Source organism: Westerdykella ornata (genome assembly GCF_010094085.1).
Source record: "Westerdykella ornata strain CBS 379.55 unplaced genomic scaffold EI97scaffold_2, whole genome shotgun sequence".
Taxonomy (NCBI): domain Eukaryota; kingdom Fungi; phylum Ascomycota; class Dothideomycetes; order Pleosporales; family Sporormiaceae; genus Westerdykella; species Westerdykella ornata.
In genome coordinates this window covers 848,932-861,866 of record NW_022986852.1, presented here as the reverse complement: position 1 = coordinate 861,866, position 12,935 = coordinate 848,932, and the positions used below count along the sequence as shown (strand labels likewise).

The 12,935-nt window shown below is 53.7% G+C and overlaps 3 protein-coding genes across 3 annotated transcripts; 1 reads left to right on the top strand and 2 right to left on the bottom strand.

Annotated features, from left to right (window-relative positions):
* Nucleotides 1-13: 13 nt before the first annotated feature.
* On the top strand, nucleotides 14-2,212 carry EI97DRAFT_369358 (uncharacterized protein; the record flags this gene model as incomplete). Its single annotated transcript, XM_033795186.1, has 2 exons — nucleotides 14-1,283; nucleotides 1,386-2,212. 2 exons carry the CDS (start codon nucleotides 14-16, stop codon nucleotides 2,210-2,212), a joined length of 2,097 nt encoding a protein of 698 aa, XP_033657707.1.
* A 428-nt stretch (nucleotides 2,213-2,640) lies between these two features.
* On the bottom strand, nucleotides 2,641-4,551 carry EI97DRAFT_439229 (uncharacterized protein; the record flags this gene model as incomplete). Its single annotated transcript, XM_033799549.1, has 3 exons — nucleotides 2,641-3,511; nucleotides 3,622-3,937; nucleotides 3,996-4,551. 3 exons carry the CDS (start codon nucleotides 4,549-4,551, stop codon nucleotides 2,641-2,643), a joined length of 1,743 nt encoding a protein of 580 aa, XP_033657706.1.
* An 819-nt stretch (nucleotides 4,552-5,370) lies between these two features.
* EI97DRAFT_369434 (phosphatidylinositol 3-kinase tor2) lies at nucleotides 5,371-12,795 on the bottom strand (the record flags this gene model as incomplete). The annotated part of the gene is made up of 5 exons (XM_033795191.1): nucleotides 5,371-5,727; nucleotides 5,776-11,551; nucleotides 11,607-12,561; nucleotides 12,616-12,680; nucleotides 12,734-12,795. The coding sequence occupies 5 exons, from the start codon at nucleotides 12,793-12,795 to the stop codon at nucleotides 5,371-5,373; spliced, it is 7,215 nt and encodes a 2,404-aa protein (XP_033657705.1).
* Between the last annotated feature and the right edge of the window lie 140 nt (nucleotides 12,796-12,935).

Sequence of the window (12,935 nt, the reverse complement as noted above, 5' to 3'; positions counted from 1 at the left end):
GGCCTGACTCACCATGTCAGCCCTCGTAGCAGGCCCTCGCCGCCGGCGCGAGCGTCTCGAAGGCTTGAACACGCCAGTTACAGCGAGTACTCGTCGGCCTACTCCCCGCAACTCCCCTCCACGCGGTGAAAAAAGTACTCAAGATGCCACCCACACCTGCTGCGACGCGCCAGATATTCAGAGCCTCGATGGTGGAGGTCAGGAATGTGCAAACTGCGGTGCACAATTCAACCTCGAGAGTGAACTTCGCGCCGAGATCACCTTCGGAGAGACATCTACAGGTGCTGCCGTCGTCCAAGGTGGCTTTGTCGGAGAGAACCAGCGCTATGCAAACACCATGGGCGGGACCGTGCGCGGCCTACCTGGCCTCGAAAACCGAGAAAAGACATTGCGCAAAGGCGAACAAGAGATCATCGGCCTCGTGGCGGCTCTGAACTTGCGCGAGGTCGTCAAAGACATGGCATACAGCCTCTACAAGCTTGCATCGATCAACAACTTTGTCCAGGGCCGCCGAATTCGCAACGTCGCTGCCTGTTGCATCTACCTTGCCGACCGCAAACAGAGAGAGTCAACCCTGCTTTTGATGGATTTGGCGGAGAGGATCCGTGTCAATGTTTGGGTACTTGGAGACACGTACAAGCAGTTTCTGGCAACCATCATGGACACCGACCCGGCCAGCGTGCAGGGTATCGATAAGGTGCCGCAGCTTGAACCGCTCGTTCTGAAGTTCTGCCGGAGACTAGAATTTGAGAGCGACTCCTACAGGGTCGCCGAGGACGCTTGCAAGTTGCTGAAGCGCATGCACAGAGACTGGATGGTAGAGGGACGGCAGCCCGCAGGGCTCATCGGGGCCGCCATCATCATTGCGGCGCGCATGAACGGCTTCCGTCGGACAGTGCGAGAGGTTGTCTACTGTGTCAAGGTGGCCGATTCGACAATCAATCAGCGCTTGACCGAATTCAAGCGTACCAAAAGCTCCAACCTGACTGTTGCGCAATGGCGAGAGTACGGCCTCCGTTTGAAGGACAACATGCTTCCCCCTGCTATATATAAGCGTCAGGAGAAGGAGGAGAGTAAAAGAAAACGAGCAGCTGCTCTTGCGGGCCAGCCTGATGATGAAGATGTTACAGCTGATGCAGAGGTCGTCCCGAGAGCCGCAGCGCCCGCCAAGACGGCCAGCAAGAAGCGAAAAACATCCAACGATAATACTCAGCCAACGTCTTCGGGTCCGCCTTCAGGTCCGGCGACTGGAGATGCTGATGGCTTCCTGATCCCAGATATCCGTCTTAATCCCGAGGTCCAAGCCCAGGATGCCATGGATTTCGAGAGCGAGGCTCATCTGGAGTATGTCGCAGCCGCCGCAGCGCCCGAAGCCCTAGTGGAAGAGGATGGGGAGGAGTTGACTCTCCCAAAGAGGCGAGGACGCCCATCTAAGAAGCTTGCACCCATTGTGATCGCCCCGGAAGATCTTGAAATCGAAGCCGATATTGAGAGAGAAGTCAGGGAGAACATACGTGCATGGGAAGACATCTTTTCGGAATTCAGCACCAACGACAACCACCCTGTGCTTCGGGCCGCGGGAGACAAGGCACAATTGCTTGTCAAAGAGCATATGCCGAACGGGAACATCCGACTCACCGAGGAGGTTGGCGAAGATGAATTCGAGGACGACGAGGATGTCCGGAATTGCCTGAATACGCCGCAGGAGGTGCTCCTGAAGGAGAAGATCTGGACGACACAGAATGAAGATTGGCTCCGTGCTCAGCAAGCGAAGCTGCTGGCCAAGGCACTCGAGGAGGCCAGCGGCAAGACGAAAAAGCCGAAACGCAAGTACAAGCGCTCGGTCCTGGGTGACGGAAGTGTGCTTGGCGGTAAACCCGCAGCTAGTTCTGCCGAGGCGGTGGAGAAGATGATGCAGAAGCGTGCGAAGTTCAGTTCCCATATCGACTACGCAAAACTGCAGGAGTTTATTGGACCGGGTGAGCAGACAGGGGAGGAGAGCAGCCCGTCGGCTGGTACTCCCGCTGAAGCCGCGGCGACGCCTCAAGCAGCTCAGCAGAAGGAAGTGGTGGAGATCCAGGATAAAGGCGATGAGGAAGTTGAGGAAGAGTATGAAGAGGAGGAAGAGTACGAGGAGGAACCGTTGGAAGACACGGGAATGTACATCTCAGATGAAGACGTTGGGTTCGAGGATATCCCGGATGACTTCTAAGTCGAATGTCCTCGGAAGATCGGGTCTTGCTGTTTGCCGAGCCTTCTTTTTGCTTCAGAATCATGGAGTCAGCATATTTCGGCGTTCTCAGGAAGGGTTCCACTTTGATCTCAGGGCCGGTGCCAACCAAAGGCTTGAGTTTATTGCTAGATACCCCATCTTGCGCATTGCAGGACCACATTTCAGGCGTACGTGTTACACTAGGATAACCATCAATGATTCTTCTCTCGTCCATTTCCTTCTGATAGGTAGTGAATACCCACGTGCATTTCGGACCAGCTGAAGGCAGTTGGTGTATTGAGACCCATTCATCCAAGTACGAGACATCCACGAACATTTCTCTATGCCATCTCACAACTGATCAATATCACCAGAGGTCGCAAGTAATTGTGCGTATTTTCACTAACCCTACCCAGCAACATCGTCTCTCACTCTCCCAAATCGTCCCTAACCCTCCCTTTCCCATCGGCCCTTCTCGCCCGCCTACTCCTCCTACTCAGCGTCCTGATAATCCTCAACCCATTCTCCGCATCCGACACCGTCCTCCTACTATAGACAACCTCCTCTTTCTCCCCCTTCCACCCGCCCTCATCGCGATCCTCCTGCTTCTGCGGCCACAAAATCTGCCTCTTCACCACCGCACGAATCATCATGGCAAACACAGCCACCCAGACCACAACCAGCAGAACCGTCATCGCACACCCGACATACTGAATCGGCCTATTGTCCCCCAACGCCCTCGCAACCGCAAACGTCGCCGTCGTGAGCCCCGTATTGGGAAACACAAACGAATACCACGTCATGGCGAAGTCCAAGCGACCCTTCCTCGCGCAGCTCCAGTGGGCGCCGACGCTGACGAAGAACCACCACAGCGCGAGACCCCACAGCCAGAGTCCCACCCAGTTGGCGCAGATCATGCTCACGTTGCCGGCGAGTTCGCCGAGACCCTCGCCCATGAAGTCCCGGGGCACGACGTTGGGGAGCTGCTGGCCCATGCCGATGACGCCTGCGATGGTGAAGCCGCTGGGTCCGACGCTGATGAACATGCCCGGTCGGATGCTCTCCTTGGGTAACTTCTGCGTCATGAGGCGGTAGAGAAAGGCCGAGTAGATCATCAGGGAGACGAGGAATCCGATGCCCTGGATGACGAAGCCGGAGACGATGATGCAGAGGGCCGTGGTTGGGGACGTGATTTTGGGGGAGAGGTTGGAGGCGTGCGGGCCGATTATGAGGAGCGGGTAGGCGGGGAAGATCCAGACGGGCGTCATTTGGGAGATGGTGAAGGTTTGGGTGGACCACCTGCGATGTTGTTAGCTTTGGGGAGACTGGATCCAAGGAGAGGAGTGAGGGAGTAGCGGAGATCGCGGGTGGAACTGTGGATGTATGGGCTTCACGGATCAGAGTCTTACATGATCAGATAGATGCCAATGGAGAAGAGAACCGCCAGACCGCAGTCAATCCAATACATGACCTGCATGACATGCTGCAGCCACACCCTCGAGTGAACGACCCCGTACTGGGAGATGTTGATGAGGATCGTACCGAAGCTTATCACTGCCGCCGGTATGAAGAGCGATTCGGTGGGATGCAAAAACGATGCCCGGAACGTGCGCGGATAGTAGTAGAATCGCAGGCTGATCATGGTGATGTTGAAGAGGAAGAGGACGATGTTGAAAATGAAGAAGAGGCACCCTATCGCATAGAGGCCGCTGAAACGGAAGGGCACTTGGGACTTGTTAGTTTCGTGTACAAGGGTCGAGTGAAGGAGTAAGAGGATGCATACCAGTATACAAGACATTCGCAATCCCACCCGTCGCCATGGTCATCGTAAACCACGTCCAAGTGAAATGCCGTATGCGCCCACGGAACCCAATCTTCCCCTCTAGCGACTCCGCCTCTCTGATTTCGTCGTTTCGGTTCTCCGCCATGCCACGCCCCTCCTTGTCGCCCTCAATGGTGTCCCTCTTCGGTGCATGATGCCTATGAGCGACGTTTCCTCGACGGCTGCTGGAGCGGCGATTATCCGTTTCCCTGCTCCTTCCGTTCTTATTCTTGCTCTTCCTTCTCTTCACCTTTGCCTCCCTGTCATCCTTATGCTGCGTACTATTACATCCAGTGCTCGCACTGCTCCCACTGCTCTCCACGACCCCCGAAGAAGGACTCTCCCCATAGTCCTCGAACGGATTCTTTTCCCGGGTTTCGGGTAGAGGCGTACTGAGCGACTCGTGGTTCCGCCACTTCAATCTCGCAGTTGCGCTCGAATCGGATGCCGTTGAGGCGTGAGACAAAGCGTCTTCATCGTTGTCCTTCTTGCCGTTGTCGTTGTGGCTGTTGCGCATTGCACTTCCTTGTCGATTTCATATGTCTAATGCCCATGAATGTAGATGCAGATTGTTAATGCCCTCGGAAATGTTCCTGCTTGCCGAGAAAAATCTCTATCTCCGGAATCTTGAGTCTTCTGGGGTTAATGATAGAAAACGAAAGGAGCAACCCATTACAGCCCTTTCCAATCAGAATGCAGAGAGTACAAAGTGGTGCGTGAATTTCTGAAGTTCAGATAAGGCCATTGCTGTGTCTTTACATGCGCTGCCCAAACCAATCAGGTGAAGCCATGCTACTGACGTCACCGATCCACTCCACTGTGGCTTGATCCCAGCCGGCGACCGAAACTTATGGGGGTTGTTGAGCGAGACGATGTAGGATCTCGTACGAAGTTTCTACATACACAGTAGTAACACGCCATTGTATCTTTCAAAGGGCCTGAACGCAACAGTCATCATCAAGTCCACATCTTCTCAGAATCATTTGATCCATCAAAAGGAACAGGCTCCATCATGTGCCTATCCCACTACTAAAACACCCCGCCAACAATCCAAGTGAACAAGAACACCGACCCATGCTCCCCACGAAATGCCACCGAACCGATACTCCCCAGCCCAAGCCTATAGACAAGCTCGCCCATGATGGCTGCAACAACCAAGGACTGGCCAAATCATCTCCTACATGATAACCGTGCTTGCCCTTCCGACAGATACGGGTCGAAAGCTCGGATATACCGAGCACCCAGTTCGCCGTGATAGTCTCATCCCAACCACTAATCTCCTCTTTTCCGAGTATGACAGAGAGCTTGCATTTGCAAGAGCCCGCCTGCTCGAACTCTACCAGAAACTGCACCACCCTATATAATGCTGACACAGATTCTCCAGATTCGTCGCTTCCTTGATAAGCCGTTCCACCTGTTCCGTATGCTTTAATTCCTTGGCTCCCTTGAAATCGCGCCCCGTCAGCTTGTCCTTGACGCGCGAGAGGACTTGCAGAGCTCTGGCGTTCTGCACTTCCTTCGCCTCCGCGTCGTTTGTCGGCGCAATGCTGAGACGAGGGCGGTTGCGTACCAGAGAGCTCATGTCTCGTTCCGCATCGCCAATGATGGACTGCCGGCGTTCGGATGGAAATGAGGGTTCTGGAGGAGACTCGCGGTTGCCCAGTCTCCAAGTGAGCAGTGGATCGTGGATGAACTGATGAACCGTTAGTGTTGATCAGTCATTGGAGGGTCCAGGACTTACAGCTTCCAGTACCGCCATAACCGACTCCCTATTCTTTCGGAGAACTTCCATCACATGCTCGCATGTCGTCCTGTAGCTGCCCTCGATGTTGCTCACTTCCATCGCGTACGTCAACATACGCGTCAGGCGGAAAGGTACGCGTTCAGGATACTTTTCGCGGTTCATTGCCACCTCGAAACAGTCACCGAAATCAATGTGGATGATCTTGCCCGTCACTCTGTCCAGCATCAGGTTGGAAGGATGTCGATCGCCCAGCCCGAGGATGTACCCGACCATGGACATGACCGCCAACGATCGAGTATAGTTGGTACGCCGATCGAGCCATGCTTCAGAGCTTTTACTCTTTAGCCAGAGCACTCGGTACAGGTCTTGTCCCGTAGTATTATCCAAAGCATATCCGAAGACTTCGACCTTCTGCATCAGTGTAAGGCAATCGTAATCCGGAGCCATCTGGAGCATGATGCGATGCTCAATGTTCAGAAGAATCTTGCGGCTCTCGCGATACTCCCGAATCAGCACGTGAAGCGTATCGCTGTTCGGCACGAAGCCCAGGAGACCTGATTGTGTGGACAGGGGGACTGCAGCATAACGTTGAATGCTCAGATGCCTCTTGCGGCACTCGGCGTCGTTCATGAGAAGCGTGTTGCATAGGCCGAACAACTGCATCACACGCTCATCTTGCCGGATATCCTCGTGTCCCTTCAGGATATGCGTGTGCGCCTTCCCGTCACTGCCCATCATCTCAATTTTGCGAGGCCGCTGCTTGGACTGAATGACAGAGGCCACTGGATTGAAAGACATGATGCGGATGACGGGTTTGCCAACTTGATACGTCCCAGGTACGGCCAATTCCAGGTCGCGCGCTTCCTTTAGCTTCGGTGACACATATTGGAGCTCCAAGGTCATCAGGGACGGTAATTGACGCGCGATCTTCCGGAACACTTGATAGTACAGGTCCCATGCCTGGTTCAAATCGCCTGCCTCGCCAGACGTGCGATACGTGTTGCACCAGTCGCGAGCTTCCTGCAACTCTCTGCCGAATGACTGTATGAAGGAAATTTCCCGCAGCGTCTCGGGGCCCTTATCCAGCATGGCATGCAGTGGGGCCAGAGTGGCGAACATGCCTTCAATGTCACGGTCGCCGAAGTAGAGCCTAGATGCTTCCTCGAGGCCTTCATGCCATTGCTCATGCCAGAGAACGGCAATTCGAATGAGTTCCGTACTAACCAGGTCAGCCTGCTCCACAAGCTTAGGTGAGTGTTCTCGCATCGCCTCCATAAGCTCCCTGGCTGATCGTTGACGACGCGATACATCCGACTTCATGGAGACAGTCAAGGGGAAAATGAGGGCCTGCGGGTGCGCTTTGCCCACCTCAATGAGCAGCTGGTGTATGGATTGTCTGACAGTCGGATTCGGCTGGTTGATGCGAGCAAGAAGCTGTGGGATGACTTCCAACCAGGTGTCGATGGGGACTGTCTTCGTGCCCTCGCTGATAGTGCGATTCACTTCAGGCAACCCACCATGACTGAACCACAATGTGAGGAGCCTGAGCGAATCTTGGAGGGAGCTAGAAGACGAAAGTGCGATTGATTTGAAGAAGCCATGAATCGCAGGGACCACGTGGTCGTGGACCACATTCGACGGGACTTCAGTTGTTTCGCGATCCGCTTTCGAGGTGATATTATTGACAACCTCGAAGTTGGCCAATGCCCAAGAGTGCCATGCCTTGTACCAATTCTGGTTGTACCGCGTCGCCGCGGCATAAGCCGACAAGATCTCATGAACGTCGTCGTGGTCCCATTCGCTGTGATGCAAAAATGTCTGCCATTCGCCCTGCTTCAGGTAACATTTGGCGAGTAGGCGTTGACATTCGGTCAGATCAAACTGCGAAGAGGTCGCGGTTGATCCAGTAAGTAAGCTGGAGCCATTCATTCCATGAACGCCGTTTACGCCATTCGCGACCGCAAATGGGTTCATTGCGTTGATCATATGACCGTTCGTGTATCCGTTCATTCCATTCTGCGTCATCATATTCGCATTTGCTCTTGCTTTCATTGCCAGGTCATCTGAGAGCCGGGCCGTAAATTCCTTTAGCGATTCCAAAGCCTCCTGTTTGCGGTCTATCCAGTCCCCTGATGACGCCCACATATATTTGAAGGCAGCATAAGATACTGGATACGGAATCTCGCCGTTGTGCTCACGCACGTAGCTGAAGATGTTCTCCCCATCAATGTCAAGCAACTTTTGCAGTGCCTTCTCTGCAAGACCGTAGCGGCGATGTTTGCGACATAGATTTGTGTACTTAATCCACATGCCCATGCTCTCTTGCGGCGTGATGACAAGTCGGCGCACCTTCATCATGCGCTGCCAAACCTCGGGATTTGGCTGAAGACCCCTCAAACGTTTCATCCAGGTCTTTCGCATACTCGCTTGTTTTTCAGGGTTCGACTGGTTCTGCTTGTATTGTATGATTTCTTCCAACTCAGCAAGCATTTGCACACGTATCATCGGGAGGTAGGCGCGCTGATACGACTCGCCGAGCAGCGAGCTCAGTTCAGTGTCCAATCCCTTCCTGGCCTTGGCGATCTCTTCCGTCGCAATCTCGAAACGATTGTTATGGATGTTCAAGATTGATGCGAAGAAGGCTCGGTCGGGTGACTGCTCCTTCATCACGCCAAGGTAGGTATCCATATCGGCGAACTTGCCCAAGCCCCAGGCAGCTGTTGCAGCAAGTGGAGCAATCAGCTTACGGTAGTCCGGACTCGCAGTAGCCCATTTCTCTTTCGATAAGCTAGACAGTACGTCCCATTCGCCAAGCGCATGCAAACAACGCATTTTGCCCATAGTAATATCGAACGACTCGGGCTCTTCGCGTTCTCGTTTCTGATATGCCTGCAACGCCATCTCCCAGTTCTGCAGTTTTTCATACCATGTTTCCTTGATTTCAACGTCCGAATAGTTCTGCGCCTTACGAAGGATTCCGAAAGCTGCGTCAGTTTGTTGCAGTTGATTGTTAATACTTATCAAGGCCTCCACCGCGTTGGGATTCTGTTCAGCATTGAACTCCAATTCCTTGTAGTGGAGTGCTTTTGCGAAAGCATGACATTTGCCGGCGTACATCCCTAGTATCCTAACATCTATGGGTAGTGCCTTGTCGTCGTGTTCCATGAACTCCGCAAGGTTCAAAAGGACGTGTAATATTTCGGGGGGGATGTTAGGCGAGGTGAGTGCTGTCTCTAACGATCTCACAAGCTCCTCCTGGTATTGGTCGTACAGCTCTGTCCAACACGATACAAACGCCGAATTGAACAGCGTTCGTGCGATCGGATTGTATATACTGGCTAATGGCGTACATGCCCGGAGCGCTTGCTGCGGCGATTCTCGAAGCAGTTCGACGCTGAAACGTCGAATCCATTCGACCCAGTCTTCCCTTGTGGACTTTGACGATGCTTCCCAGGCTTGTTTCAGGTGCTGTTGGTTGACCGCAAGCTTCTTCGTCATTATCTCGGCAGGATTGAGGTCCTCGTCGTCTTCCCCATAACGTTCGTCGGGGCTCAAGTCCTGGGGTAAAGGCTCGCCTTTCTGCAGCTTCGACACGATCAGCGCATAGTTGGAATGAGGAACCTTGTGTTGGACGAGGATTTTGTTGACCGTTGGTACAAAATGTATGTAATCCGGCCCAAGTTGGAAGATGAGTGCGCAGAGGGTTTCAAGAGCTGTCTGTTTCAAGGATTGCTCGGTCCCAGCGAGCACACGAGTAAGTGGATGGATGATGCGTGCGGCGAATTCGGATATATTGACCTGCTTCGACAACCGGCCGACAGTTTCGATCGCTTGTTTCCGAATGGACAAGGGCTGACCGGTCTTATCGAACATGTTCACGATGACCGGGATGATTAAGTGCATGTACTCCTCAGCGCTGGAACCGAAGATGAGGAATGCATGAAGAACTCTTTCAGACGGTAACCGTTTGCTGGTCTGGTCGATGTCCAAGACACCAAGCATAAGAGGAAGGACATCCGCAAGATAGACCTTGAATTCACCTTCCAGCGAACGCGAGATCGACTCGATAAGAGAGAGGATAGTGGCCTGGAGCTGCGGGCTGCCACTCCAAAATTCGTTTATAGTGCGTAATATATCCGGAAGGTAGGGTCGAATGTGCTGGCGAACGATACGCACCAGTTGGCTTAGTTGGTTGAAGTAGCCCTCCACTCGTCCTGCTGGAGCTCCATGTATGACTGTCAAGAACCCGGGAACGACTTGATTGAGGAAGGGAACACACTTGAGACCCATGGTGGCATAGATGTTCATGACCGCATCGACGATAGCGGAGTGGAACTGTACGAGTGACGTGTCTTTGAGGAGCGTCATGAGAGTGCTGATAACGATGGTCGGGTAGTATTCCTCATTCGAGGGGGTAATACCCTGCATGATGAGAGTGACATCTGTCACTGCCTGTGATTCGGAAACCAATTGTTCGTCAGGAGATCGCTCTATGATCTTCTGATACTCGTCCGGATCGAGAGCCCCAAGCGTGCCCATCAGCCTAACTGTTTCCCTTCGTAGTTCGCCCTCGGGTTCAGATCTTACGATGTTTGTAAGGATATCCATGAGTTCTGGATAGTCCCTATAAGGTTCAATCACATATCCTGCATTCGTAGCCAGCTGGCCCAAGGTGCGAAGTGCAGCGAACCGTTTGGAATCGGAACCCAGATCCTGCATGAATTCCAAGATAGTCGGCATCAGCTTTTTGATATATTTGGTCATATCCTCGCCGCCGACAGTCGCGAGATCGCCAATAGCCTTGAGTGTGGTTGAGGCAACCTCCGGATTATTAGTATCCTGGGCTTGAGGCAGGAGCACATTGACGATGGGATCTACGAGGGGTTTGATGAGGGCGTCGGCAGAACCAACAAGGTTGCTGATGAGCCTGGCACTCTGCTCTTTGTTCCGTGCGCTATTCGAATAGTTGATCTCAGTTAACAGCTGGATGAGGACCTTGCGTAGGGAAGGAAATACGTAGGCTGGGTTAACACGTGTAAGCCTCCCGATGATGGTCATGGCGGCCTCTCGAATGGAGAACATTTCATCGTTAAGCGCGAGGAACAAGGTTCTGACGTTGTCGGCCTTTCCAAGATGGCGGTCGAACCGAGCATCAAGAGCCATGAGGACTTCGAAACGTATCTGGGCATCAACATCGCCAACGCCAACCGTGAGCAATTTCTCGATGATTTCTCCCACGACCTTCGTAGCGTGGGTGCTCGTTTGATGCACGATAGGATCTTTCACAAACAGCTGACAGCAAGTCAGTGCAGCGCGCCGTCGTATCTCCGGGTTGTCCGCTTCGACATAGCGAATTGCAACGTCGCGCACGAATTCATTGAGAACATGCCCGGTGAAATCGAAACTGCCCAACGTTTGGAGAGCAAGGGCTATCTCTTGTTCCTTTTGCGCGATGGTCGCGCTATCTTTGTGATCCCGGGTCCAGATCTGTGGCGGAGATGACGCTTGGTATGGATTCCCAAGGGGCAGGAACTGCCGGCCGGCCAAGATGTGACTGATAAGGTCCAAAAGCCTCTCTTGTATAATCGGACGACAAGGGGGTACATAGTGAGCCAAGTCCACGAGAGCCTGGAAGAGGGGTTCGCTCAAGCCGCGCGAAAAGATCGGATCTAGTAGCTGGTCGACGTACTTGCTCAACGCCTGTCCGACTGCGGCAGCGATCATACTGAGGCATTGGAACACGGACGCTTCATTGACGAGAACCTTGCGGGTTCTGTGGAAATGGTCAGCTGCCTCATCACGGGGTCGTATGTGCCAACCAGACTCACGATTTGGAAGTCAGAGCTTCTCGAATGAAGCCGAGCACACCTTCGAGATAAGGTGCGATTGCGACACCGACAGCGTTGGCAATGCGTCCAACAGCCACAAATGCATTATCCATGTCGCGATTTGCCCGAATGAGCCCTTGGAGATACAGCATGTGTTGGTGTAGGTACTTGCTTGCGAACTCTGTAGGCGAGTAGGCAGCCAGGATAGGGATAATCAAAACCACCTCCCGTCGAACAAGTGGTTCCTTCCACTCGCGGTAGGAGAAGACTTTCTCGACGCACTCTCTGTATTTCTGGTTATCCATGAAGAGCGCGCTCTTGTCCAGCAATTCCTTCATCGTGAGCAATGACCCGTGGATCGCTTCGTTGGTCCCAAGCGCGAAACCTTTGAATATCTCTTCGTATACGCGGCCGAACCACAATTGGCGCATCTGTGAGTCCCTGGGAGATATTATCTCGAAGCAAGCACTGATGGCCTCGGCTGCGGATTCGCGAATGAGTACTTTGGGATCGCGGAGTGCGACCCAGATGACCTCGAATATCTGGGCGATCCATTGGTACATGAGGGTGGGTGAGTTCCTCGCCAATTCCCTCAATATCAGGACTGCTGCAAAGCGGCGAGCCTCGGTGCGGTCCAGCTGCAGCCATTCCAACGCCCCTTTGACCTCCGCGTCTACCAGTTCGGCAGTCAGTGTGCCCCCCGGCTTGGCCAGTCTTCCCAGAGCTCTTGCAGCCACATACATGGCAGCGTAGTCGGAGCCCCGCATAACGCTGCGGAGATAGCTGGCAAAGCGGGTTGTCTTCTGGCCGGCATCGTCGCCTTTGAAGTCGATGAGGGCGTTGAGGGCGTGTATACCGCCGATGCGGTCGCTGGAGTCGTTTCCATTGATGATGAGATTAGAAATGCGACTATTTACATCGCTGTAGTAATTCGCGAAGGAGCTCGGAGGGAGTTCTGCAGTGGTGAGCGGAGAGAAGTCCTGGCACATGTCAAGTGATGGTGACGAACCTCGATGAGCGACCTCGACGGTCTGCCGCAGTTGGTGGGCGGCTTTCTGGCGGGTATCATCATTCCTTTTCGAGATCAGCAAGGTAGCCCGCAAGAGTAAAGTTAAAGGTGCTGGTACTTGGATCGGAGCTCGCTGGTGATGCGGTCGAGGGCCGCGGTCAATGGGGGTTGCTGCGCCATAGTGCGGGCGTCACCCAGAGCAGGCGGCAGCGCAAAAGGAGAGACGGTTGCCTGCCATAGACAGGAAGAAGGGAGAGTAAACGCAGGGAGTCGGCGTGGGGCACGTCTTAAGCCGTGGTTGCGGAGGATGAGCTCCAGTG